This window comes from Scyliorhinus torazame, chromosome 6, assembly GCF_047496885.1.
Source record: "Scyliorhinus torazame isolate Kashiwa2021f chromosome 6, sScyTor2.1, whole genome shotgun sequence".
Classification (NCBI taxonomy): domain Eukaryota; kingdom Metazoa; phylum Chordata; class Chondrichthyes; order Carcharhiniformes; family Scyliorhinidae; genus Scyliorhinus; species Scyliorhinus torazame.
The window spans coordinates 103,092,606-103,117,202 of record NC_092712.1 but is presented as its reverse complement, the minus strand read 5'-3'; the positions used below and the strand labels follow the sequence as shown (position 1 = coordinate 103,117,202).

General features: G+C 45.9%; 1 protein-coding gene across 1 annotated transcript in view; it reads right to left on the bottom strand.

The window, feature by feature from the left end:
• Nucleotides 1–8,327: 8,327 nt before the first annotated feature.
• Nucleotides 8,328–24,597, bottom strand: part of cubn (cubilin (intrinsic factor-cobalamin receptor)) — a 604,171-nt gene continuing 587,901 nt past the window's right edge. Inside the window, exons 58-60 of the mRNA XM_072510233.1 lie at nt 17,715–17,880; nt 12,566–12,801; nt 8,328–9,515 (exon numbers count right to left, since the gene is read on the bottom strand). Coding sequence (XP_072366334.1) covers nt 9,408–9,515; nt 12,566–12,801; nt 17,715–17,880 — 510 coding nt within the window. The 3' untranslated portion in view covers nt 8,328–9,407. The remainder of the gene's footprint in view (nt 9,516–12,565; nt 12,802–17,714; nt 17,881–24,597) is intronic.

Genomic DNA, 24,597 nt, shown 5'->3' with positions numbered 1-24,597 from the left:
GCTTTCCAAGGGCCGGTGCAGACTCGATGGGCTGAATGGCCTCCTTCTGCACTGTAGATTCTATGATTCTATGCTCTGCGGACATGGGGGTTTGAATCCCACCATGGCTGCAGATGGAATTTGAATTTAATTTCTAAAAATCTGGTATTAAAAGTCTAATGATGATGATGAAACCATTGTCAACTGTCATAAAAACCCATCTTGTTCACTAATGACCTTCAGGGAACGAAATCTGCTGCCCTCACCTGGTCTGGCTTATATGTAACTTCAGACCCACAGCAATGTGGTTGACTCTTAAGTGCCCTCTGGAATGGCCTAGCAAGTCACTGAGTTCAAGTGCAATTAGTGATGGTCAATAATCCAGCCAGTACCACTCACATCCCATGAAAGAATAAAAAAATCTGTTTTTCTTATGGCTGAAGTAAGCTTCAAATTTTCTATTATTTATTTCAAGTCATCTTGTTTCTCATCACTTTTAAATGTGAATGTATTATAAAAACAAAAAACAAAGAACAAAGAAAGGTACAGCACAGGAACAGGCCCTTCGGCCCTCCAAGCCCATGCCGACCATGATGCCCGACTAAACTACAATCTTCTACACTTCCTGGGTCCGTATCCCTCTATTCCCATCCTATTCATGTATTTGTCAAGATGCCCCTTAAATGTCACTATCATCCCTGCTTCCACCACCTCCTCCGGCAACGAGTTCCAGGCACCCACTACCCTCTGTTTGAAAAACTTGCCTCGTACATCCACTCTAGACCTTGCCCCTCGCACCTTAAACCTATGCCCCCTAGTAATTGACCTCTCTACCTTGGGGAAAAGCTTCTAGGGTTTCTTCCCCTGCTACATGAAGATGGAAGACTGTACCTGTAGGTATTTCTCATCACTGTCTGTCACAGTGAGGTACAGCTCAAAGTGCTGCTGATGGCCTCCAGTTTTCAGTGAGATTTCCCCCCAAACTGAGCTCTGTCGGTGGTTTCAGAACCTATACTGTTGCGTTCAGTTCACTTCTGATACCATGTGCGGAATCTTACCAAAAAATGGCAGTGTCAATCCTGGTGAGAAAAACGGGCAGGATTTCCCGCGGAATCTTGAGCCTCTTAGAAATAAAATGGACCAAAAGGTCTCTTCTGCACTGTATTTTCTGTGATTCTGTGACTTGATGCAGTTAACAGTGTCACTCTGGCAAGGCAGGGACTCCTAGAACTGGGAACCAGCTTCAAATAGAGCACGGTGCAATCTTTTAAGGGCGCCCAACTTGCACTGCATCGAAACAGCACCCAGGCCAAATCTCAGAGGTCTCGGGGCTCTGCCCACTAATAGTTATCTCCAGCAGATGCCCCCCCCCCCAACAGTCATCACTGTCAGAACCCCCCCCCCCCCCCCCAATGTCCATTCTTTCCCCTTGCACACCCCACCCACCTCTCATGGAGCTCCCACTATGGTCCTGCCTTGACACTGCCCCTGGTCAGTACCTGGCAGAACCAACTTGTGCCAGGAGACAGTGCTAGGGTACTGCCTGGGCATGTCCCTCGAACTCCCCAGGGGCTATACCTATCTCTAAGCCCCCAGAGGGAATCCCCTGACTGCCTCCTGACTGGCCAAACGTGGTGTAAATGATGCTAGTGTGATGTCATGCCGGTGCCGGGTCAGGATTCCGTGAGGAGGGAAGGTCTGGAGAGACTGCTCGCCAATGACATGGTAATGTATTAAAATAAAGTTCCTGGGCTCACACCGCATGATTCGACTACTTCACTGGTGAGGGGAGGGAGTGGTAAGATTCCAAAAGCCAATCATGCCGGCGAGAATCACATTTTTGCTTCTCTTTGGAGTTTGAGGCAGCCCCAACTTTCTCAGGAACGGAGAGAGAGGGCTCTAAATCTCCTCCATGTTTTATTTTAATGTTGCAGGATGACTGACATCATTTTTTCAATTAAAAATTTTTTTTTGCTGCAAACTAACTTGATTAATATCAGTACATGAACACACAGCTGCAAGGTCTCTGCAGCCTTGTTACAATTTACCCTAACATGTGCTATCTGACCCTCAAACCCAGGTCAGGTGAGCCCATGTTGTATACATTGGAGTTCACTACCACAATCATCCTTTTATTATGACAACTATAATATTACCATATATCAAAATCATTTCCACACTTTAAACATGAACTTGTCTTTTCTCTTACAGGTGTCCATGGGCCTGCTGCGTATTTTCCACAGGGTCTTTTTTAACATCTTGTCGCCAAATATTTGCAGCAGGCAATTTTTCCTCACAAAACAATAGTGAAAATGAATGGAATTTTCTCCACTGTAAGGCTTTAGACGTTGGGTCAATTGAAATGTTCAAGAATCCAATTGAATGATTTTTATTCAGTAAGATTGCCAACTGACCATCTCATCTCCGACATCCCAATATTCTTTAGTGTCTGACACTCAAGTCCTGTAGTATTGCACATAACAGAGAATTCCAAAATCTGACATCTACAGAGCTATGCTCACAAGGAATGCATCTTGGGAGAATCAAAGGGTACTTGAACACCTACATTTTCCCAAGATGTGCTCCCTTGGTGCAAGAGATGGCATTTCATGGAAATACGCTGACAATGTGAGACATGAATCAATCCATCTGAAGATCTCATGCAGTTCCTGAGTTTCATTTACCAGCTGATTGTTATATAAAAACACCAGCTGGACCATTCAGGAGTGAAATCAGCGGGCAATCTTCCCACAAAACAATAGTGAAGATTAATGGAATTCTCTCCCCGCAAAGGCTTTGATGCTGGATCAGTTGAAATATTCAAGAATCCAATTGAATGATTTTTATTCAGTATGTATGTCAAAGGCAGGTAAAAGGAATTGCTCAGCTGTGATATAGCACAGGCTTGTTCAGCTGGGGCTGGATAGGGCCTATGAAGCTCCATCATGTGGTTCCTGGAACCAGTTTTCAAAATGTCAGTCAAACGGGTAGCTTTGAATGGAAGATTCTGCATGGAGCTGCTCCTCCAATTACAGGTCCTTTCTCTCTCCTGTTTGCTTACTAGCGAGCCTATCAGCTGCAAAGGTGGAAGAGAAACAATCTGTGGTTGGAGGAGCAGCAAACACCAGCGGCAGCAGCTTCAGGGCCTGGGGAACCAAGCAATAAGACCCAAGGAGCTCAGGGAACCAAGAGTCAGTTAGGCAAGGAGTGGGGTCCAGGGAGCAAAGGCGGGAGAGTGCAGGAGTGGGTCCAGGGAGCCATTGACCAGGGAACCAACACTCTAGGCCCGGGCAAGCTGAGGGCTTGTGAGCAAGCCCTCTGTCATGAGGTGTGGCCTAGGGAGCAGACATGCTGAGGAGTGGGTTCTAGTGAGCAGAGGTACTGGGGAGCAGGGCTCAGTGAGCAGAGGTGCTCTGGAGCATGGCCTAGGAAAGGGAGATGCTGAGGAGTGGGGCCCAGGCATCCAGAGTGGGACAAGGCATTCCAGAGTGGAGCACAAGGCAGCAGGAATGGGGTCCACTGGTATCTGAGTAAGTGAGTGACTGGAGACTGGGTGAGAGAAAGATGAATGGGGAAGGTGTCGTGTTGGGTGTCCCGATGCACAAATCGGCACATGAAGCGCATCACCTCCATACTCCCAGAACGCCTTGATCCACTGCAATTCGCATACCATTTCCCTGGCCCTACACTCATCCCTAGAGCATCCCGACAACAAGGACTCCTACATTAGACTCCTATTTATTGACTACAGCTCCGCCTTCAACACCATAATCCCAGCCAAGCTCATATCAAAGCTCCAAAACCTAGGACTTGGCTCCCCACTCTGCAACTGGATCCTCAATTTTCTGACCAACAGACCACAATCAGTAAGAATGAACAACAACACCTCCTCCACAATAGTCCTCAACACCGGCGCCCCGCAAGGCTGCGTACTTAGCCCCCTACTCTACTCCCTGTACACACACGACTGCGTGGCAAAACTTGGTTCCAACTCCATCTACAAGTTTGATGACGATACGACCATAGTGGGCCGGGTCTCGAATAACGATGAGTCAGAATACAGGGGGGAGATAGAGAACCTAGTGGAGTGGTGTAGCGACAACAATCTCTCCCTCAATGCCAGCAAAACTAAAGAGCTGGTCATTGACTTCAGGAAGCAAAGTACTGTACACACCCCTGTCAGCATCAACAGGGCCGAGGTGGAGATGGTTAGCAGTTTCAAATTCCTAAGGGTGCACATCTCCAAAAATCTGTCCTGGTCCACCCATGTCGACGCTACCACCAAGAAAGCACAACAGCGCCTATACTTCCTCAGGAAACTAAGGAAATTCGGCATGTCCACATTGACTCTTACCAACTTTTACAGATGCACCATAGAAAGCATCCTATCCGGCTGCATCACAGCATGGTATGGCAACTGCTCGGCCCAGGACCGCAAGAAACTTCAGAGAGTCGTGAACACCGCCCAGTCCATCACACAAACCTGCCTCCCATCCATTGACTCCATCTACACCTCCCGCTGCCTGGGGAAAGCGGGCAGTATAATCAAAGATCCCTCCCACCCGGCTTACTCATTCTTCCAACTTCTTCCATCGGGCAGGAGATACAGAAGTCTGAGAACACGCACGAACAGACTCAAAAACAGCTTCTTCCCCACTGTGACCAGACTCCTAAATGACCCTCTTATGGACTGACTTCATTAACACTACACCCTGTATGCTTCATCCGATGCCAGTGCTTTTGTAGTTACATTGTATATGTTGTGTTGCCCTATTATGTATTTTCTTTTATTCCCTTTTCTTCTCATGTACTTAATGATCAGTTGAGCTGCTCGCAGAAAAATACTTTTCACTGTACCTCGGTACACGTGACAATAAACAAATCCAATCCAATCCAAATGATCCAACACGGCTGTAGATGGTACAACTCTGTTTTATTGTCTTAACAACGACAACTACTAACTGCTGGCTTGGGTACGTGCTTCACCAGCTAACCTGTGGACCCAGCCCTATCACTACCTTAGTGAGGCACTCAGCACATTGTCTATGTCTGAGTGGCACGCTGTGAGCTCTGTGCTCTGAGCTATCTCCTGGTAGAATGAGCGGGAACTATGGTGTTCCCTGTTTTATAGTGCGTGTGCTCTCACTGGTGATTTGCTGCGATGTTATGTGTGTGCTGGTTGGTCCAACTACCTGTCCATCAGTGTGTGTGTGATTGCACCATGATATGCTGATGTGGATATCATGACAGAAGGGAGAGAGTGTTTCGGTGGGGGAGGGAAAGAGAGAGTGAGGGGGAAGATATTATGAGAGGGGAGTGAGAGTGTGAAGCGATAGTTAATTTGAGAGGGTGGGTGTGATGGGAGAGTGCGTGAGAGGGTGTGTGAGGCTGTGAGGGAGTATGAAGAGGGGAGAGAGTGTGAGTTGGAAGTGTGACGAGGCTGAGAGTTTTAGAGGGTGAGAATGCCAGGGTGGGTGATAATATCAGGGGGTGTGAAAGTGGGGGGGGGGGGCGAGTGTGGGAGGTGAGAATGGGTGAGATAAGGGTGGGGGGGGTGAGAGTGTGTGGGGGTGAGAATGTGTGGGGGTGAGAGTTTGAGTGGTTACAGTGTTATTGGGTGAGAGTATGAAGGAGGTGAGAATCATAGACTTTCCAGTGCCGAAGGAGGCCATTTGGCCCATCGAATCTGCACCAGCTCTCGGAAAGAGCACCCTACCTAAACCCATGGCTCCACCCCATCCCCCAGTAACTCCACCAACCTTTTTGACACGAAGGAACAATTTAGCATGGCCAATCCATATAACCTGCCCATCTTTGGACTGTGAGAGGAAACCGGAGCACCCGGAGGAAACCCAGGCAGACACGGGGAGAACGTACAAACTCCACACAGTCACCCAAGGTCGGAATTGAACCTGGGACCCTGGGAGCTGTGAGGCAGCAGGGTTAACCACTGTGCCAGAATGGTAGGAAGTGAGAATTCAGAGTGAGGGGGTGAGAATTTGAGAGGAGTAAGAGTGTAAGGGAAAGAGAGAGGGGAGAGAGGGTGTGAAGGGAGAGGAAGTGTGTATGAGGGGAGTGTATGTGAGGGTAGTGTGAGTGCGGGGACATTATGTGTTCATAAGCTTGGCTCACTCCCAGTGTCAGGGTTTTCACCCATCCTCAGCCATACACACCTAACAGTGAGTGAGTACCCTGAACCTGGGAGTGAGCTGGAAACACACATTCTCATCCTATTGATAGCACAGTGGTAACACTGTTGCTTTACAGCTCTAGGGTCCCAGGTTCGATTCCCGGCTTGGGTCACTATCTGTGCAGTTTGCACGTTCACCCCATGTTTGCATGGGTTTCCTCCGAGTGCTCTGGTTTCCTCCCACAAGTCCCGAAAGACGTGCTGTTAGGTAATTTGGACCTTCTGAATTCTCCCGTTGTGTACCCGAACAGGCGCCAGAATGTGGAGACTAGGGGCTTTTCACAGTAACTTCATTGCAGTGTTAATGTAAGCCTACTTATGACAACAAAGATTATTATTATTGCACGTTAACACTCACCTTTATTAAGTAATCATTGCTTTTTTGCTCAGAACGTTGATTCTTGTCATATCTCGGAGCAGTTCCATGAGGGAGAAAGATTTTGATATGACAGGCCCATTTGGGAACATACTCCATACTCAATGCTAAGCTGTAGCCTTCCATTAAACCTTTACCTTCCCCTTCAATGAGTTCCCTACCAGAACCCCAACAATTTCTCTTTCTTTTTTCTTGGGTAAATCAATAAAATGTTCAGACAATATTGGTGGGTTGGGGGGGGGGGATTGCCGGGATGCAGTTATCAGGATGGGAGAATGGATATTTCTGGAACACCTTCACTTATGCTTATTTCCATCACTGTTCTAGGTGCAATACCATTTAGGCAGATACTACACGGCAGATACCATCAATTCCTTCCTGAGGCCTTACTGTATTTCCGATCTACCTCATCTCCAATTACAGCATTTGGGAATCTGCCACAAAAATGATAATTAAATTAAAGAAACCATGATTGGATCACACCTGTGGATGCAAGACACACAAAACAAACAGAGGGGAGTATTTCCTATGAGGAAAATGTGATCCTTTCACTCCATCCATCGCAGGAAGAAAGTGCTGGATTTTGCCATCCCAATGATGGGAAAATCCATGTCAGGTGGCCCAAAATGGAGGCTAAGGGCGCAAAATGGAAATTTACCATCCAATTCTTTTCAGCCGCTATTTTGGTTGGCATGGGAATCATGGTGGTAACCCGACATTGCCTAAAAATGACTATCTTTTAATCTTTTGAATGTTTGTTGATCTTGCATTTCCCTCAAATTGATATCTTATGTGAGGTGGGAAGGTTCCTGAAGCTTGTGTGAAACACATCATGACAGTCAGCTACTGAACCTTGGGGGCAACCTGTTGTGGATTTGGAAAAAATTTGATTGCTAAGGTCAAAGGTCCTTCGAATTTCAAATGTCACAATTAGATGCTGTACGGTACGTTAATTATATTTTTAGTGCAGAGATTGATCCAAGGGCTTAAAAGGTAAATGACTATTAAGTTGACCAGCATTATTTAATTGTTCCCACTTCCACAATAGGTTAAAGTGCTGTTCTGAATACAATAGTATTGAGAAGCAGATATTAATGTGTCATCTGGTCCCTAAGCTTTGATTTTTACATCGATTAAGGCCTGGACATGCTTAGCATATGAAAAAAAGAACAGGTAACCATCTGTTTAATCAACTTCAAAGGTACTAGTGTATTGAGCTCCAGAAGGTTTGTTTATATATTGTGGAATGTAATCTCATTATGGATGCTTGGGTGAGCTTCAAACCAAAATAATGGATTTACTCCGCAAGTGTTGTTTACACTGCTGTGAACGGGACTGTGAGTTGTGTTTCATTAACAATTTTATGAACAGTTAGTGGGATCAAAACATTTTGGAGAGATTTTTTGAATAACCTTTATTTTGACAGATTTATGAACACGTGAGAGGAATGGGATTTTTCATGTCAAGTTAAATGGCTGCATGTTTGATTGCCATTAACCTAAGAAGAGCATTCTTTTCATATGGAATTTGAATGGATGATTGTTTATTTTTTCTTATTCATGAACATTTCAAAGACTTCCCAGTGTTACTATAGACTTATGAATTCTGTCTGACAATCATCACAGAACAAGGTTAATGTTCCAATGAATGTAACCGGGCCTTAAAACCTGCTGGCTTGTACATCCGCCCACTTGCATCCCCACTCAGCCTGCCCCTGGCTTCCTGGTCAACCTATTTTTCATTTAATTGAATTCAATGAAAGTAATCATAAGTCAATGACACTTAGCCTTACATTGCTCTTTATTCTATTAGAAACATTATATTCCAACACAACACCAGAATAAAAGCAAAATTCATTACAGTTTTACATTTTGTTCAGGGAATCCGGGGAATAAAGCAGATCTTCATTATGATACAAGCAACCAACAATTATTTTGTGATTTTCTCTCATTCATATAAAATAGGACAATTGATAGAAATATCAACGCATTCAAAATTTATATCACAAAAAGAGACCATTTAGCCCACCATGTCGGTATCAGCTATAAAAGAGCTATCCAGCATCTTAATCGCTAGTGCATATTCAAGTATTTAAAAAAAAAATGTGATGAGGACGTTTTGCCTCTATCTACTTCCAGACCTCCATCAGCCTCCTGGTAATAACATGACTCCCCAACTCCCCTCTAATCTTTCTGTCAATTACTTTAGATCAATGCCACCTCATTAAAGACTGCTCACTGAAGGAGAATAAGTCCTTTCAATCTAGTACTTTTATATACCTTAATTGTATCACCCCTCAGACGCCTTTTTAAAAAGAAAATAACCCGATTCTATCCTATCTTTCTATATAGCTATAATTATCCATTTTGGCAACATCCTTGTAAATATCCTCTGTACCCTCTCTAGTGCAAATCATATTTGGCCTGTAAAGCAGCAACCAGAACTGATATTTAACTCCATTGTAACCTCACTATCTGCCACAGGCACTCCTCTCTTCGGGAATTATCTAGCAATTGACGTTACAACCTTCATTTTCCTTTATTCACATGAATCTCATGATTTGCTTCTCGCTCTCTAACTTTTAGTAATGTTATGTGTTTCCTCCATATTCTCAGACTGACTTCCTCTTTACAATGACCATACTTCCTCCTTCTGTCAGTTGGCTTTAGCAGTTTCTAAAATAAAATTCTATCAAAAGTGCCCTGGCGTTTCTACAAATCAACACTTTAAAACTATTTAAGATTCATGAGCTAACTTTGGTAAATTTCTGTTGCCTTCTACAGAATTTTGAACAGTTTCAGTGAAGGAAAACAGTAGCACGCTAATACATATTATGACTATTAATTAAATCTTCAGATAAATTTAACTGGTCCATTTTATTCTGAATCCAGATGGTTTAACTGCATATTCAGCATGGAATTCCACAAAGACATGGTAAGATGTAGAAGTGAAAGGTGCAATGTTACTTTCCTATAAGAAAAGAGAATATAAGATAATGTGAGTGGAAAGGTAATGTGTATTATTACAGTTCAAATAATACATAAAGAACAAGTAATAAAGCAGAACCTGAGTAAATCCCATTCTTATCATCAAACCCATGCAGTTGAGCTTCCACTAATTTACTCACCTGTAAAATGTTCTTCAATGTTTCTTTCTCTCCCAAAGGCAAGTCAAGCATTTTCTCTTGGTAGTGTTTTCTTTTTCATGATTGCCCATTTATATATACGCAACATGGGATAAACTACTTAGTCAATGAACAGAACTGATGGATAGCACACTGGGCTGGATTTTCATCCTTGAGGAAGTTGGGAAACTTCTGGCCCTCCAAGCGAGCCCTATGGCCCACCATACCATCCATGCCAAGCTATGGCTCTTCAAAGCCCATTCACCCACTATGCACTGTATACAATCTGAGGGGGGCATAAATTGTTTGGGGTCATACTTTGGCATGTGGAGCATGAGGAGGACCTTTTGAACTTACCTTTATAAAGGTTCCCTTGTGTAGACTATGGTTTTGAGGTCCTCTGAGCTGAAAATCCAGCCCAATTGTTTAATTCACTTTGCAAACTAACATTGACATATTGGGTTATTTATTTTAATGCAGTTGGCAAACCATTTGCAATAAGGGTGTTGAAGTACCATGTTACAATTCTGCAGACAGAAATGTAATATTAGATAGTGTGATAAATATAAAGCCTCTAAGTATTTTTCAACTGGATGAATACCATCAGCAGTAAATGCCCATGTTTGGGAAAGTATATTGACCTGGATGTTGCAGTTTGTGGCAAACAAATGGAGTCTACTGTTCATTACATTCACACTCGTCCACAGACTTCCTGTGGGTTTCTACACTGAATCTTAGAGTGATTAGAAATCCATTTCAGTGCAGTATCCCTGACATGGGATCTGGAATCTAATGTGCACAGGGCAAGCAACTGTTTACCTCCCAAATCAATCAGTTTTTAAAATCCTGACTGAAGCATGCAGTATCTGACCAAGAAGTGCTAGTTTCAAAAGTTCAATTAAAACTTTTAAAATATACAATAATTAGCTTTGCCAATGCTAGAGAAGTTGTTTGGCAGTAATTAAGACTTATCAGACCATCATAAAATCACTTGGACTTGAATGAAGCAACACAAACATTTTTGGCAAGTTCTATAGGTATCTTATGCGTAAGAGCAGCAACTTTTTTCCTTTACGTGAAAGGGATGGCAGAAAATATGAACTTTTTATGGATAAGTCGTTTTCCACTTAATGTTCCACAGTCAGAATCTAGACCATCTTATCACCTCAGGTAAATTTTGATGCAAGGTCAATTAAGGTCATTAAAAGTAAAGAATATGAAGTTTATTGTTAATTCTCATCTTATTTGTGCCAGGATTAGGCACACACAGTATGTATAGTTTCTGCAGATGGTTGGGTATTAGAACATAGAACATAGAACATTACAGCGCAGTACAGGCCCTTCAGCCCTCGATGTTGCGCCGACCTGTGAAACCACTCTAAAGCCCATCTACACTATTCCCTTATCGTCCATATGTCTATCCAATGACCATGTGAATGCCCTTAGTGTTGGCGAGTCCACTACTGTTGCAGGCAGGGCATTCCACACCCTTACTACTCTCTGAGTAAAGAACCTACCTCTGACATCTGTCCTATATCTATGTTCCCTCAATTTAAAGCTATGTCCCCTCATGCTAGACATCACCATCCGAGGAAAATGGCTCTCACTGTCCACCCTATCCAATCCTCTGATCATCTTGTATGCCTCAATTAAGTCACCTCTTAACCTTCTTCTCTCTAACGAAAACAGCCTCAAGTCCCTCAGCCTTTCCTCATAAGATCTTCCCTCCATACCAGGCAACATTCTGGTAAATCTCTGCACCCTTTCCAATGCTTCCACATCCTTCCTATAATGCGGTGACCAGAATTGCACGCAATAGTCCAAATGCGGCCGCACCAGAGTTTTGTACAGCTGCAACATGACCTCATGGCTCCGAAACTCAATCCCTCTACCAATAAAAGCTAACACACCATACGCCTTCTTAACAACCCTCTCAACCTGAATGGCAACTTTCAGGGATCTACGTACATGGACACCGAGATCTCTCTGCTCATCCACACTGCCAAGAATCTTACCATTAGCCCAGTACGCTGTCTTCCTGTTACTCCTTCCAAAATGAACCACCTCACACTTTTCTGCATTAAACTCCACTTGCCACCTCTCAGCCCAGCACTGCAGCTTATCTATGTCCCTCTGTAACTTGTAACATCCTTCCGCACTGTCCACAACTCCACCGACTTTAGTGTCATCTGCAAATTTACTCACCCATCCTTCTACACCTTCCTCCAGGTCATTTATAAAAATGACAAACAGCAGTGGCCCCAAAACAGATCCTTGTGGTACACCACTAGTAACTGGACTCCAGTCTGAACACTTCCCATCAACCACCACCCTTTGTCTTCTTCCAGCTAGCCAATTTCTGATCCAAACTGCTAAATCTCCCTGAATCCCATGCTTCCGTATTTTCTGCAGTAGCCTACCGTGGGGAACCTTATCAAACGCTTTACTGAAATCCATATACGCCGCATCAACTGCTTTACCCTCATCCACCTGTTTGGTCACCTTCTCAAAGAATTCTATGATTCTCTCGGAGAGATACCAGTGTAGCAAATTTTCTGCAAATCCAGGGACACTCAGGCTGCATCTTTCTAATTTCCACATTTAACTATGCACATATGTTCGCCAGTTGTTGTTCTTCAATTTAGTCCATAACAACGGTGAACACCTATAGCCTCGTGGTTACTTTAACTGCAAAATCTGAGCCAATAACCTTACTAAAGTTATTTATTCTGTAAAGCACAATGTATAGTTCCTACAACTTTGTTTCCAAACCACAAAAACATTTCCATGATATAGATCTTTAATTTCTTAAGTTTGTCTTTTCTCTCCAACATTTGGACATGAAATATAATGAAAAATGTGAGATTATTTATGAACAAGTATTTTTTGTACATACCACTCCACAGTATGGTCCTATGGGTGGCGAATTGGAATCCGGTCCATCATACAGCCTCAAGTAATTTTTGATGCAGTCACCAGGGTCATCAATATTAAAGAATATAAAGTTTATTGTTATTATGTGTCCTATTGGTGCCACAATTATCCACTCACAGTCAGTATTGTTGCTGTAGGTGGCTGGGTAGTTAGGACTGTAAAAAGACCCACTGGAGCCAAATAGTGTTCCACCACAGCCTGTACAGGAGAAAGGAACCATAGCGAAAAAAAGTCAGCTGCTTGGAAATTACATTTCTATAAATTTTACATTATAGCGTACAGCTCCCAACATACAAACCTTTGTATTCTGTCATTAGTAGTTAAGATTACACTTGGGAATCAACATGATAAGGTTTATGTAAAATTGCAGCTACATTTATTCAATTGATTCATTAATATCACATATCGAAAGTGTATTATGACTTCATAAGCATTGATTGCACCTTGTTTTCGGGATTAATAGCAAATCAAGAAACGTCCTGGATAGACATTTAAGGAGCATTTAGATGAGCTTCAGAGGCCATCGTCTGGTTCTACCAGTCCTGGAGGTTCCCCATTGTCAGCACCATGGTTTTGATGCACTCAGCGATGTTCCTCAGTGACTTGGCCATACTCTGCAGTGCCTCAGTAATGTCCACCTTCATAGGGGACATATCCCTTACCGACTGGGACATGGCGTCAAGGCCCTCAGCCATGTTTGGCACAGACTGAGCCATAACTTGGACACACCACTCAAGGTGCAGATGTTGTGCTCTCGGTTTCCACTGCGGTCGCCACCCTAGCAGTGTTGGCCTGGGTGCCAAGCATTGCCTACACCATCTTCTGTGCCTGAAGACTCCTCCAAACAGCTTTGCAGTCATTGGAATATAGCTGACACACCATCCTGGAATCTCACGGCTCCGGTTCATCTGCAGCAGGTCAGGGAGAACCTTGTCCATTGACTCAACATCAGGCTGGGGACCCAGCTGTGTCCCGGGATCCCATAAAAAAGGTAAGGTAATGTCGCCATAGTCCCAGATGACCATAGGCTGCTTTCCCCTTTGAGGGAGAGAGTTGACTGACGGTGATTTAACCTGAGGATAACCACACCTCAGATGAGGGACAAGGTTGAGAAGGCAGGCCTTCATGAATAACCTCAGCCAGTATGGGGATTGAAACCACACTGCTGGCCTTGCTCTACATCACAAACCAGCTGGCCAGCCAAGTGAGCTAAACCAGGCTCCAAATCAAATTGGAGAATGTGGACAATGATCCCATTATCTCTCACAAGTCAAGCGAGGGATCCAGCAGAGCTCTGACTGCTGTCTCTCATGGATTTTCCTACCTCCACTTGATGTGCATCAGTGATTGTGTGGTGCTCATCAGATTGTGCCCCAGAAGCCTGTCCACTAATGTCACCCACCGAGTTGTGTGGCTCTGCGCTGGTGGAAGGTGGGGGTAATAGCTGTGGTCTCCTTGGAGCTCTCCTCCAAGGTGTTGTGGCGGAGTACATGACTCCAAATGGTGATCCTGCGAGACAATAGGCATATGCTCAGTGAGAGGGGAAGGATCATTTTGTTTGATATGAACAACTCACTTGAGACAAATCATCTGGATGAAGGGGCATTGGATCCTCACCTCTCTAGTGCAGGCAAACCTTGCTGTCCATCAATGCTCTCTCCATAAGACCATTAGACAGAGGAGCAGAATCAGGCCATTCGGCCCATCGAGTCTGCTCCGCCACTCAATCATGGCTGATATTTTTCTCATCCCCATTCTCCTGCCTTCTCCCCATAACCCCTGATCCCCTTATTGATCAAAAACCTATCTATCTCTATTTTAAAGACACTCAGTGATTTGGCCTCCACAGCCTTCTGCGGCAAAGAGTTCCACAGATTTACCACCATCTGGATGAAGAAAATCCTCCTCATCTCTGTTTTAAAGTATCGTCCCTTTCATCTGAGATTGTGTCCTCTGCTTCTAGTTTTTCCTACAAGGGGAAATATTCTCTCCACGTCCACTCTATCTAGGCCACGCAGTATCCTCTAAGTTTCAATAAGATCTCCCCTCATCCTTCTAAACTCCAATGAGTACAGACCCAGAGTCATCAACCATTCCTCATACGACTAGCTCTTCCTTTCAAGGATCACTCTTGTGAAGCTCTTCTGGACCCTTTCCAAGGCCAGCACATCCTTCGTTAGATACGGGGCCCAAAACTGCTCACAATACTCCAAATGGGGTCTAACCAGAGCCTGATATAGCCTCAGAAGTACATCCCTGGTTTTGTATTCTAGACCTCTCGACATGAATGCTAATATTGCATTTGTCTTCCTAACTGCTGACTGAACTTGCACGTTAACCTTAAGAGAATCGTGAACAAGGACTCCCAAGTCCCTTTGTGCTTCTGATTTTCTAAGCATCTTCCCATTTAGAAAATAGTCTGTGCCTAAATTCCTCCTTCCAAAGTGCATAACCTCACACTTTTCCACATTGTATTCTATCTGCCACTTCTTTGCCCACTCTTCTAGCCTGTCCAAGTCCTTCTGCAGCCCACCTGCTTCCTCAATACTACCTGTCTCTCTACAGATCTTTGTATCATCTGCAAACTTAGCAACCATGCCTTCAGTTCCTTCCTCCAGATCATTAATGTACAACGTGAAAAGTTGTGGTCCCAGCACTGACCCTTGAGGTACATCACTAGTCACCGGCTGCCATCCTGAAAAAGACCCCTTTATCCCCACTCTCTGCCTTCTGCCAGTCAGCCAATCTTCTATCCATGCCAGGATCTTATCCGTAACACCATGGGCTCTTAACTTATTTAACAGTCTCTATGTGGCACCTTGTCAAAGGCCTTCTGGAAATCTAAATAAATCACGTCCACTGGTTCTCCTTTGTCTAACTTCCTTTTTATTTCCTCCTCAAAGAACTCTAACAGATTTGTCAGACATGACTTCCCTTTGACGAAGCCGTGCTGACTCAGTCCTATTTTAACATGCACTTCCAAGTACTCCGCGATCTCATCTTTAATAATGCACTCTAAAATCTTATCAATGACCGAAGTCAGGCTAACCGCCTATAATTTCCCGTCTTTGCCTCCCTCCCTTCTTAAACACTGGTGTTAAATTAGCCACTTTCCAGTCCTCTGGGACCCTTCCTGCCTCCAGTGATTCCTGAAAGATCATCACCAATGCCTCCACAATCTCCTCAGCTATCTCTTTTAGAACCTTGGGGTGTAATCCATCCGGTACAGATGATTTATCCACCTTCAGACCTTTCAGTTTCCCCAGAACCTTCTCCTTAGTAATGTTCACTGAACTCGCCTCTGCCCCCTGGTTCTCCTGGAGCTCTGGCATCCCACTGGTGTCTTCCACCGTGAAGACTGATGAAAAGTAACTATTCAGTTCATCTGCCATTTCTTTGTGTCCAATTGTTACTTCTCCAGCCACATTTTCCAGTGGTCCAATGTCTATTTGCCTCTCTCTTACCTTTTATATATTGAAAAAACTCTTCCTATCTTCCTTTATATTACTAGCTAGCTTGCACTCATACTTCATCTTCTCCCCCCTCATTGCTTTTTTAGTTGTCCTCTGCCGGCTTTTAAAGGCTTCCCACTAATCCTCTGGCTTCCCACTAATCCTCGCCACTTTGTATGCTTTTTCTTTATCTTTTATGCTGTCCTTGACTGGGCAACCCCATGATCTCTAGGGCCGGTTCCTCATAGGGGGTGAGGACTTGAATCTCTGGGATTCCTCCCCCCAATTTTGGCCTTTACCTGTTTATTATGGACTATCTTCTCCTGCGGGAACAAAGAGAGGAGATTGTGAGGCACACGCTTGATGGGTCAGGGGCGGTTCTATAGCAGGTGGCATGAGTGGGCACCGCAGTTGGACATGAAAGGGTTTTGCTGGTAGGTTCCAGGGGATTCTGAGGAACAAGCACAAGGATCAGATGTCAGGGAAGGTTTAGGTGTCAGCCAGTGGATTGTGGGGGGGAGGAGGGCGGTTTTGGAAATTGAGAGATGGCAGGCAGAACTGATGCCAAGAGATGGTGGTAACTTCTCCTTGCAACTCGTTGGAGGTCATTTGTCTTCTTCTGACATTGTACCATTGCATCCTCCTGGTCATGGTACCCACACAGACAGTTGCTTCCGCTGCCACTGTCCCCAGGCAGCATTGCTGACCTTGCTGCTGGTTCTCTGACCCTCTCAGAGGAACAGAGTACCTCGCCTTTCATCCAGGACGTCAAGAAGCCTATCCAGGTTGGCATCCCCAAAGCGAGGAGCAGGTCTCTGCGCTGCCATCCTTGTTTGCTGACTGGGAGTGAGTGAAGAGGGAGCGTTTAAAAGCTGCTCCCCCTTGTTAGCGGCGAACCGCTGGGATGCGAGTTGGGTGAATCAGACGGCGAAGGAGCCAGGCATGTCGAAATTTACGGTGGGGGGGGGGGGGGGGGGGGGGCCTTTTCTGGAACACGTGCTGTTGAATACAGGCCATGATCTTGCCAATGCGTTCAACATGAAACGCCCCACTACATGCACCTGAATCACGTCCCATATCTCAAAAAGTCATAGTTCTGAATTAGCTGAACTATTTTTAAACGTGAGAAGTCAGAAGAAATTCCTTTCTCGGCAATACTAGCTTGCTGTTTAAGCTAGTATTTAAACAAGAGCTCAGGAAGCAGCAAAGTCAGGTTTTCCTGGAGGTGGTCTGTTCAAACGCTTGCTTGCGTGTTGGCATACCAACCATTTGTACACACCGTCTTTATACACAAAGCAATCTGATGTTTATTTTGCATGTATTTTACAGTGCTCTGCCCTCTTCAGGTGAAGTTAATTACAGCCACAGAAGAGCAGAAAGGAGGATTGCATGGCGTGTTATTCAGGAGAAGACTGGGAGCAACTGGTTCTTACCCATTTTCCTTCCGTATTATACCTATTTTCCTGGAGCTATTATAGACCACAGCTAAGGAAAGTCAGCCATGAATTGCATTTGGTGTCCAAAATTCAGTGATTACTATATAGCCCTGCAGAATGAATTCCTACATTTGGCAAGATGATTGTTATTGCAATTTTACAGAGATGTTGCTGCATGCTACATACTAAATGATAAAAGTAAGTTCTTACGGTTTCAAATTACCATTTGGAGAAGATGTCCAGGTGATCTCAAAACCATTGCGACCTGTTGTGATATCACTTTTAAAATGTAGGCTAAGTGCATGGAAATTGGGATAGATGGGATCAGGCACTACTTCACCACAGATCCTGCCAAGCAGTTGTCCATTACTATCTGTACCATTTTTTATCTATAACAAATAAAAAGTAAGAACAGTCCAATCCTTTTCTATACTTGGGTGTCAGCACAAAATCAGTTACACTCCTCAAAAGTCAAATTTTGTAAGATCTTGGAGTGGAAATTCATCTTGAGGTGTGACACTGACAATATTCAACAAAAAAACTAGAAAATGCTGAACTACCCAGCAGGCCTGGCGGCACCTGTGGAGGAAAAAGCAGAGTTAACAAGAGAGGAAAACCAAAGCCGGCAAAGGAAAAAGTAACAAAACGTGAGGGCTGAGGTCACAATTTAAAATCGTTAAACTCAATGTCGAGCCCAGAATTGCCAAATCTAAAGGCAAGTTGCTGCTTTTCCATCCTGTGTTGAGCTTCGTGGGAACACTACAGCAGGCCAAGGACAGAGAGGTCAGTCTGAGGGCAAGGCGGAGAATTTAAATCACAGAAGCTCTGGCCCACCCTCGTGGACCGAATGGAGGTTTCTGCAAAGTGATTATTATAGGGAGACCACATTGTGAAAAGTGAATACAGTGCACTAAACTGGGAGTTTCATAGAATTTACAGTGCAGAAGGAGGCCATTCGGGCCATCGAGTCTGCACCGGCTCTTAGAAAGAGCACCCCACCCAAGGTCCACACCTCCACCCTATCCCCATAACCCAGTAACCTCACCCAACACTAAGGGCAATTTTGGACACTATGGGCAATTGAGCATGGCCAATCCAGCTAACCCGCACATTGTTGGACTGTGGGAGGAAATCGGAGCACCCGGAGGAAACCCACGCACACACGGGGAGGATGTGCAGACTCCGCACAGACAGTGACCCAAACCGGGAATCGAACCTGGGACCCTGGAGCTGTGAAGCAATTGTACTATCCACAATGCTACCGTGCTGCCCACGAAGGAGGGGGTGGCTGGTTTGGGGGCACCGATTGGGCTTATACCTTATACCCCGAAAAGTCCCCAAACTCCCTTCGGATCCGCATGACCTCTGCCATCCCCTCCACTGGATCCGCCACATACAGCAACAGGTCGTCAGCATACAATGACACCCGGTGTTCCTCTCCCCCCGGACCAGTCCGCTCCATTTCCTGGACTCCCTTAGTGCCATGGCCAGAGGCTCAATTGCCAGTGCAAACAACAAGGGGGACAGGGGGCACCCCTGCCTCGTCCCCCGGTACAGCCGAAAGTACTCCGACCTCCGCTGATTCAGAGCCACACTCGCCACCGGGGCTCTATATAGCAGCCTGACCCAGCTGATGAACCCCTCCCCGAACCCAAACCTCCGCAACACTTCCCAAAGATACTCCCACTCCACCCGGTCAAAGGCCTTCTCCGCCTCCATAGCTGCCACTACCTCCGCTTCCCCCGAAGTACAAGTAAGTTACTGCTTTTCTTTGAAAGAATATTTGGAGCCCTGGATGATGCAAAGGGTGGAGGTATACGGGCAGGTGTTGCATTGCCTGCCTTTAAATGGAAAGATGCTGCATCTCTTCCACCATATCTGTCATTTCCAGTGTGAGGCCACCACAAAAGCTTCTTCCCCTCCCTTTGCAGCATTTGGATATTCCATTCCATCAGTGAAGCCCTGGTCCACTCCTGAATCATTCCTAGCACCCTCTTCCCTGCCCCAACATTTTTACATATAAGTGCAGAAGGTGCAGCGTCTGACTTTTCATTCTTCATTTCTCTCTTTTCTTGCTTTCAGATGGTAGATGATATATAGTGAGGTGATCGACAAGGCGTGTTAGAATACAACATGGTTTATTGAACTATGAAGAACTATATACATGGGACACCACGGGTATTCTTCCCACAACTATATACACGAGAGAGCACAGGTCTTCTTCCCACAACTATACACACGGGACAGCATGGGGCTGGTTTAGCACAATGGGCTAAACAGCTGGCTTGTAATGCAGAACAATGCCAGCAGCGCGGGTTCAATTCCCGTACCAGCCTCCCCGAACAGGCGCCGGAATGTGGCGACTAGGAGCTTTTCACAGTAACTTCATTGAAGCCTACTTGTGACAATTAGCGATTATTATTATTATTTTCCCACAACGATATACGCAGGACATCGCAGGTCTTGTTCCCACAACTGTATACACAGGACAGCACAGACCTTCTTCCCACAACTATATACACAGGACAGCACAGGTCTGCTTCCCACAACTATATACACGGGACAGCACAGGTCTTCTCCCCACAGCTATTTACACGGGACAGCACATGTCTTCTCCCCACAACTATAGACACGGGACAGTACAGGTCTTCTTCCCAAAACTCCTGGGCTAACTCTGACCAAGCCCCGACAGCGAAATACGTGCCGAAACACCTGATAAGACTAATGTTCACGTACTCCATCCTCATAGGCCCAGGGCCCAATGCGTGCCCCACAAAGCATTAGCTCTTAAAAGGCCACGCTACCACATTCCTCCCTCTTTAAGTTCCCTTACAGATTCTTGTAATACAAAACAGAAAAACTCTTATTTCCAGTCTTATACATACAAAAGCAAAGATAGTTATAGTGCAGGAGCTCAAAACAAAGTTCTTAAGATAAGTCCATCAGGTGACTTCCTAACTCCCGCCGAACGTCTCAACTTGGCAACTGGTTCTTCCAGATTAGAAGCATCTGAGTCTACAGCAAAGGCAGGCAAATCGCTGGAGTCCAAAACAGGGGTAGTACTGACTACCTCTTCCACGGCCCCTGATGAATCCCCTTGAGAATATCACGGTTCCAACACCACCGCCTCAGTGGTGTACTGGTACCTGGGATTGGGTCCACCTGCCCCTGTTTGGAGATGTTGGATTCTCTCCTCCTCAGATGGTCAACGTGATGTCCAGCCTCACGGCCTGTAGGTCTGTGACATAGGATACTGGCCCAGTCCTGGCGACAACTCTTCCAGCTAATCATTCTGGTCCGGCACCAAAGCTCCACACGTGTACTAAATTGTCTGTTTGAAACAACTTGTCCTTCTTGGTGGCTTTTCTGCTTGCATAGCCTCCACCCTCCCTGACAAATTTGTAAAAATAAGGTCAAGTCAGGTCCTGAGACGTCGGCCCATTAACAACTCAATAGGGGTAACGTCAGTGGTGGTATGCAGGGTTGATTTGTACGAGGGCAGGAAGTCCGCTAGGCAAAGAAGTAGTGGCCTTTGAGCTTGTTTATTCACTAATGCTTAGAAAGTTTGGACAGCTCTTTCAGCCAACCCGTTTGATGCAGGGTGTAGAGGTCTGTCCTTATGTGTTGGGTTCCATTGGACTTAACAAAGAGATGAAACTCTTTGGCTGCGAAGGCAATACCGTTGTCTGAGACAATCACCTCATGTAGGCTGTGAATGGCAAAGATTTGGCACAACTTGTCCATGATGGGTGCCGCAGTGGTCGAACGCATAGGCAGAACATCCAGCCGCTTCAAGTGGGCACCTACAACAATCAAAAACTTCATACCCAAAAAGGGACCCGTGATGTCAATATGGAGTCTTGTACACGGAAACTCCAGCCACTCTCACGGTTGCAAACGTGCTGCAGGCGGAAGGTTTGTTTAGCAAAAGTGGTCACATCATGCTTTCTATGTTCTTCCTGATCCCTGGCCACCAAACATAACTCCTGGACAGTACATTAATTATAGATTGCCCAGGGTGACCGCAGTGCAATTCTTGGAGAGAGGCTGCTGCCCCGGGGCTGGCACTATTACTCTGCAGCCCCACAGGAGAACCCTGTCCTCACAGGTGATTTGGTCCCTATGTTGCACATTGGGCCTAATCTGTTCTGACTTCTAAAAATGCCAGCCCGTTAGAACCATCCTTTTAACTCTTGACAACACAGGATCTCTGTTGGTCCACACCTTAATGTGGCCAGATGAAATAGGTAAAGTATCAGGAACATTTAGACCTTCTGTGAGTGGGAGGCTCGGATATTGCTTGTGGCAGTGGAAGCCTGTTCAAAGCATTTGCATTTGGTATCTGGGTACCCAGACGATGCTCGAAGGTAATCAATACGGGGCCAAGGGCAGTGCCCATCTTTGTTCTTGGGTCAATGATGTCGGCAGAATGGGTTTATCTTCACGGAAAATGCTAAGTAATGATTTATGGTCCGTGACGATGGTGAAGTGGCAGCCATAACCATACTGATGACAATTTTTTATGGCATAAATGACCGCCAGACTTTATTTGTTGATCTGGGAATATTTCCTTTAGGCAGCTGACAGTTTTCTGGAGGTGAAGGTGACAGACTTTCCACACCATCTTCCATTTTGTGTGAGAATACCACACTGATGCTATACGGTGATCCATCACAAAGAATAATGATGGATTGAATGGACCAGCAATGCTGACGACTGCACGGTAGGAAACCGGAGCACCCGGAGGAAACCCATGCACACACGAGCAGCACGGTAGCATTGTGGATAGCACAATTGCTTTACAGCTCCAGGGTCCCAGGTTCGATTCCGGCTTGGGCCACTGTCTGTGCGGAGTCTGCACACCCTCCCCGTGTGTGTGTGGGTTTCCTCCGGGTGCTCCGGTTTCCTCCCACAGTCCAAGGATGTGCAGGTTAGGTGGATCGGCCATGATAAATTGCCCTTAGTGTCCAAAATTGCTCTTAGTGTTGGGTGGGGTTACTGGGTTATGGGGATAGGGTGGAGGTGTTGACCTTGGGTAGGGTGCTCTTTCCAAGAGCCAGTGCAGACTCGATGGGCCGAATGGCCTCCTTCTGCACTGTAAATTCTATGATAGTTTCTATGACTGCAGGGATTCTTTGACCTGAGCAAAAGGCTGCCTCTGGGCCAGCTCCCACTTCCAACGTTGATACTTTTTTAGTAGTTGATGCAGGGGTGCCAAAATGCTTGACAGATTGGGTAAAAAGTGGCCATAATAATTGACCATCTCTTGACTCCAGGGCCTCTTTTATTGCCTTGGCCGGATTCTCTGTCGCCCTCTGCCAATAGCGGAGTTCCCGACGCAGAGGAGAATCTCACTTCAGGCAAAAAGGGAATAGGCACTGATCCAGTTGCAATGCTGGCGGCGGCATCAAGGTTTGCACCCTGCGCCAGTGGGAGGATGCAAATTGGCACTGGATTCTCCATGTCTCCATGATGCTTGGGCACCATGGCTGGGAGTTACATGGGCGTGGATTTGGTGAAAGTATTTGCCCGTGTGGCTCTGATGTGATGGACCTCGTGGTAGGCCTAGGGTGCCCCCCAAGGTCCATTAGGAGGCCCCCCTCTCCCACTACAATGGAAATCCTGCTCACCCCCATCAGACCCCCCCCCCCATTAGCGACCCTCATCATCCCGCCACCAGAAATTCCCATCAGCCCTCCCCCACCAGAGACTCCCAACTAGTCTCCCACCAGAGACCCCAGCAGAGACCCCCCACCAGAGACCCACGTCAGAGATTTCTGGTGCGGCACGCCGTTGGGATTCACCATTTCGCCGGCTGGTCAATGGGGTTTCCCATTGTGGGGCAGCCCCACCCCTTCGGGAAACCTCCGGGCTGCTGGAAAAATGGGGAATCCTGACGGCAGAGTCTCTCAAAAGGAGAATCCTGCCCCTTATCTTCAAATGGGTGTTAACCCAATCGCATAAACTCTGAAACTTAAATACTTGACCTTGTCAGTCTGAAACGTGCACTTCTCTCGCTTTCACTGAATATCAGCATTTTAAACCTCTTGAAGACTTCTTCCAAATTCACTTTGTGCTTCTCTTGTGTTGCTCCAACAATTGGGACAGTGGTTAGCACTACTGCTCACAGCGCCAGGGACCCGGGTTCAATTCAGATCTTTGGTGACTGTGGAGTTTGCACTTTCTCCCCGTGTCTGTGTGGGTTTCCTCCGAGTGCTACAGTTTCCTCCCAGTCCAAAGATGTGCAGGCTAGATCGATTGGCCGTGCTAAATTGCCCCTTAGTGTCAAAAAGGTTAGGTGGGTTTACAAGGTTATGGGGATAGGTGAGGGCGTGGGCCTAGGTAGGGTGCTCTTTCAGAGGGTCAGTGCAGATTCAATGGAGCAAATTGTCTCCTTCTGCACAATAGTGATTCTATTGCAAGTTGGCTGAGACACAGAAAACAGAAATAATGATAAATGGATATTTTTCAGACTAGAACATGGTGGACAGGAGTTTCCCTCGGGGTCAGTACATAGGTCACTTCTTCTCTTCATGGACATTATTGACCTAGGCTTGGATGTGCAGGGTACAATTAATAAATTTGCATATGACACCAATTTCAAAATATTTTGAATTATGAGGAGGATAGTGATAGATTTTAAGAGAACATAGATGGAATGGTGAAATAGGTGGACAAGTGACAGATGAAATTTATTGCAGAGAATTGTGAAATTAAACTTTTTGGTGGGAAGAATGAAGAAAGGCAAAGGGTACAATTCTGGGGCAAAATTCTCCGTTATCGGCGGAAAGTCCGCCGATCGGCGCAAAAAACGGCGCAAATCCCACTTGCGTCACGTCATAAAAATGGGACGATAGTCTCCGGCCCGAAATGGGCTAGCAGCGACGTAACGGGATCCGCGCTTGTGCAGTGGTTCACGCCGTGCAGCGTCATACGCGCTGCACGACGTGACGGCTCATAAGGCCGCGCAGCTCCCCCCCACCCGACCAGAACACCCCGACCGCAACACCCGACTGGATGGCTGGCCGTCGCTCAGCCCCGAGGTTCGAGTCACGCATGTGGAGGCGCTCCTGGACGCGGTGGAGCAGAGGAGGGACGCCCTGTAT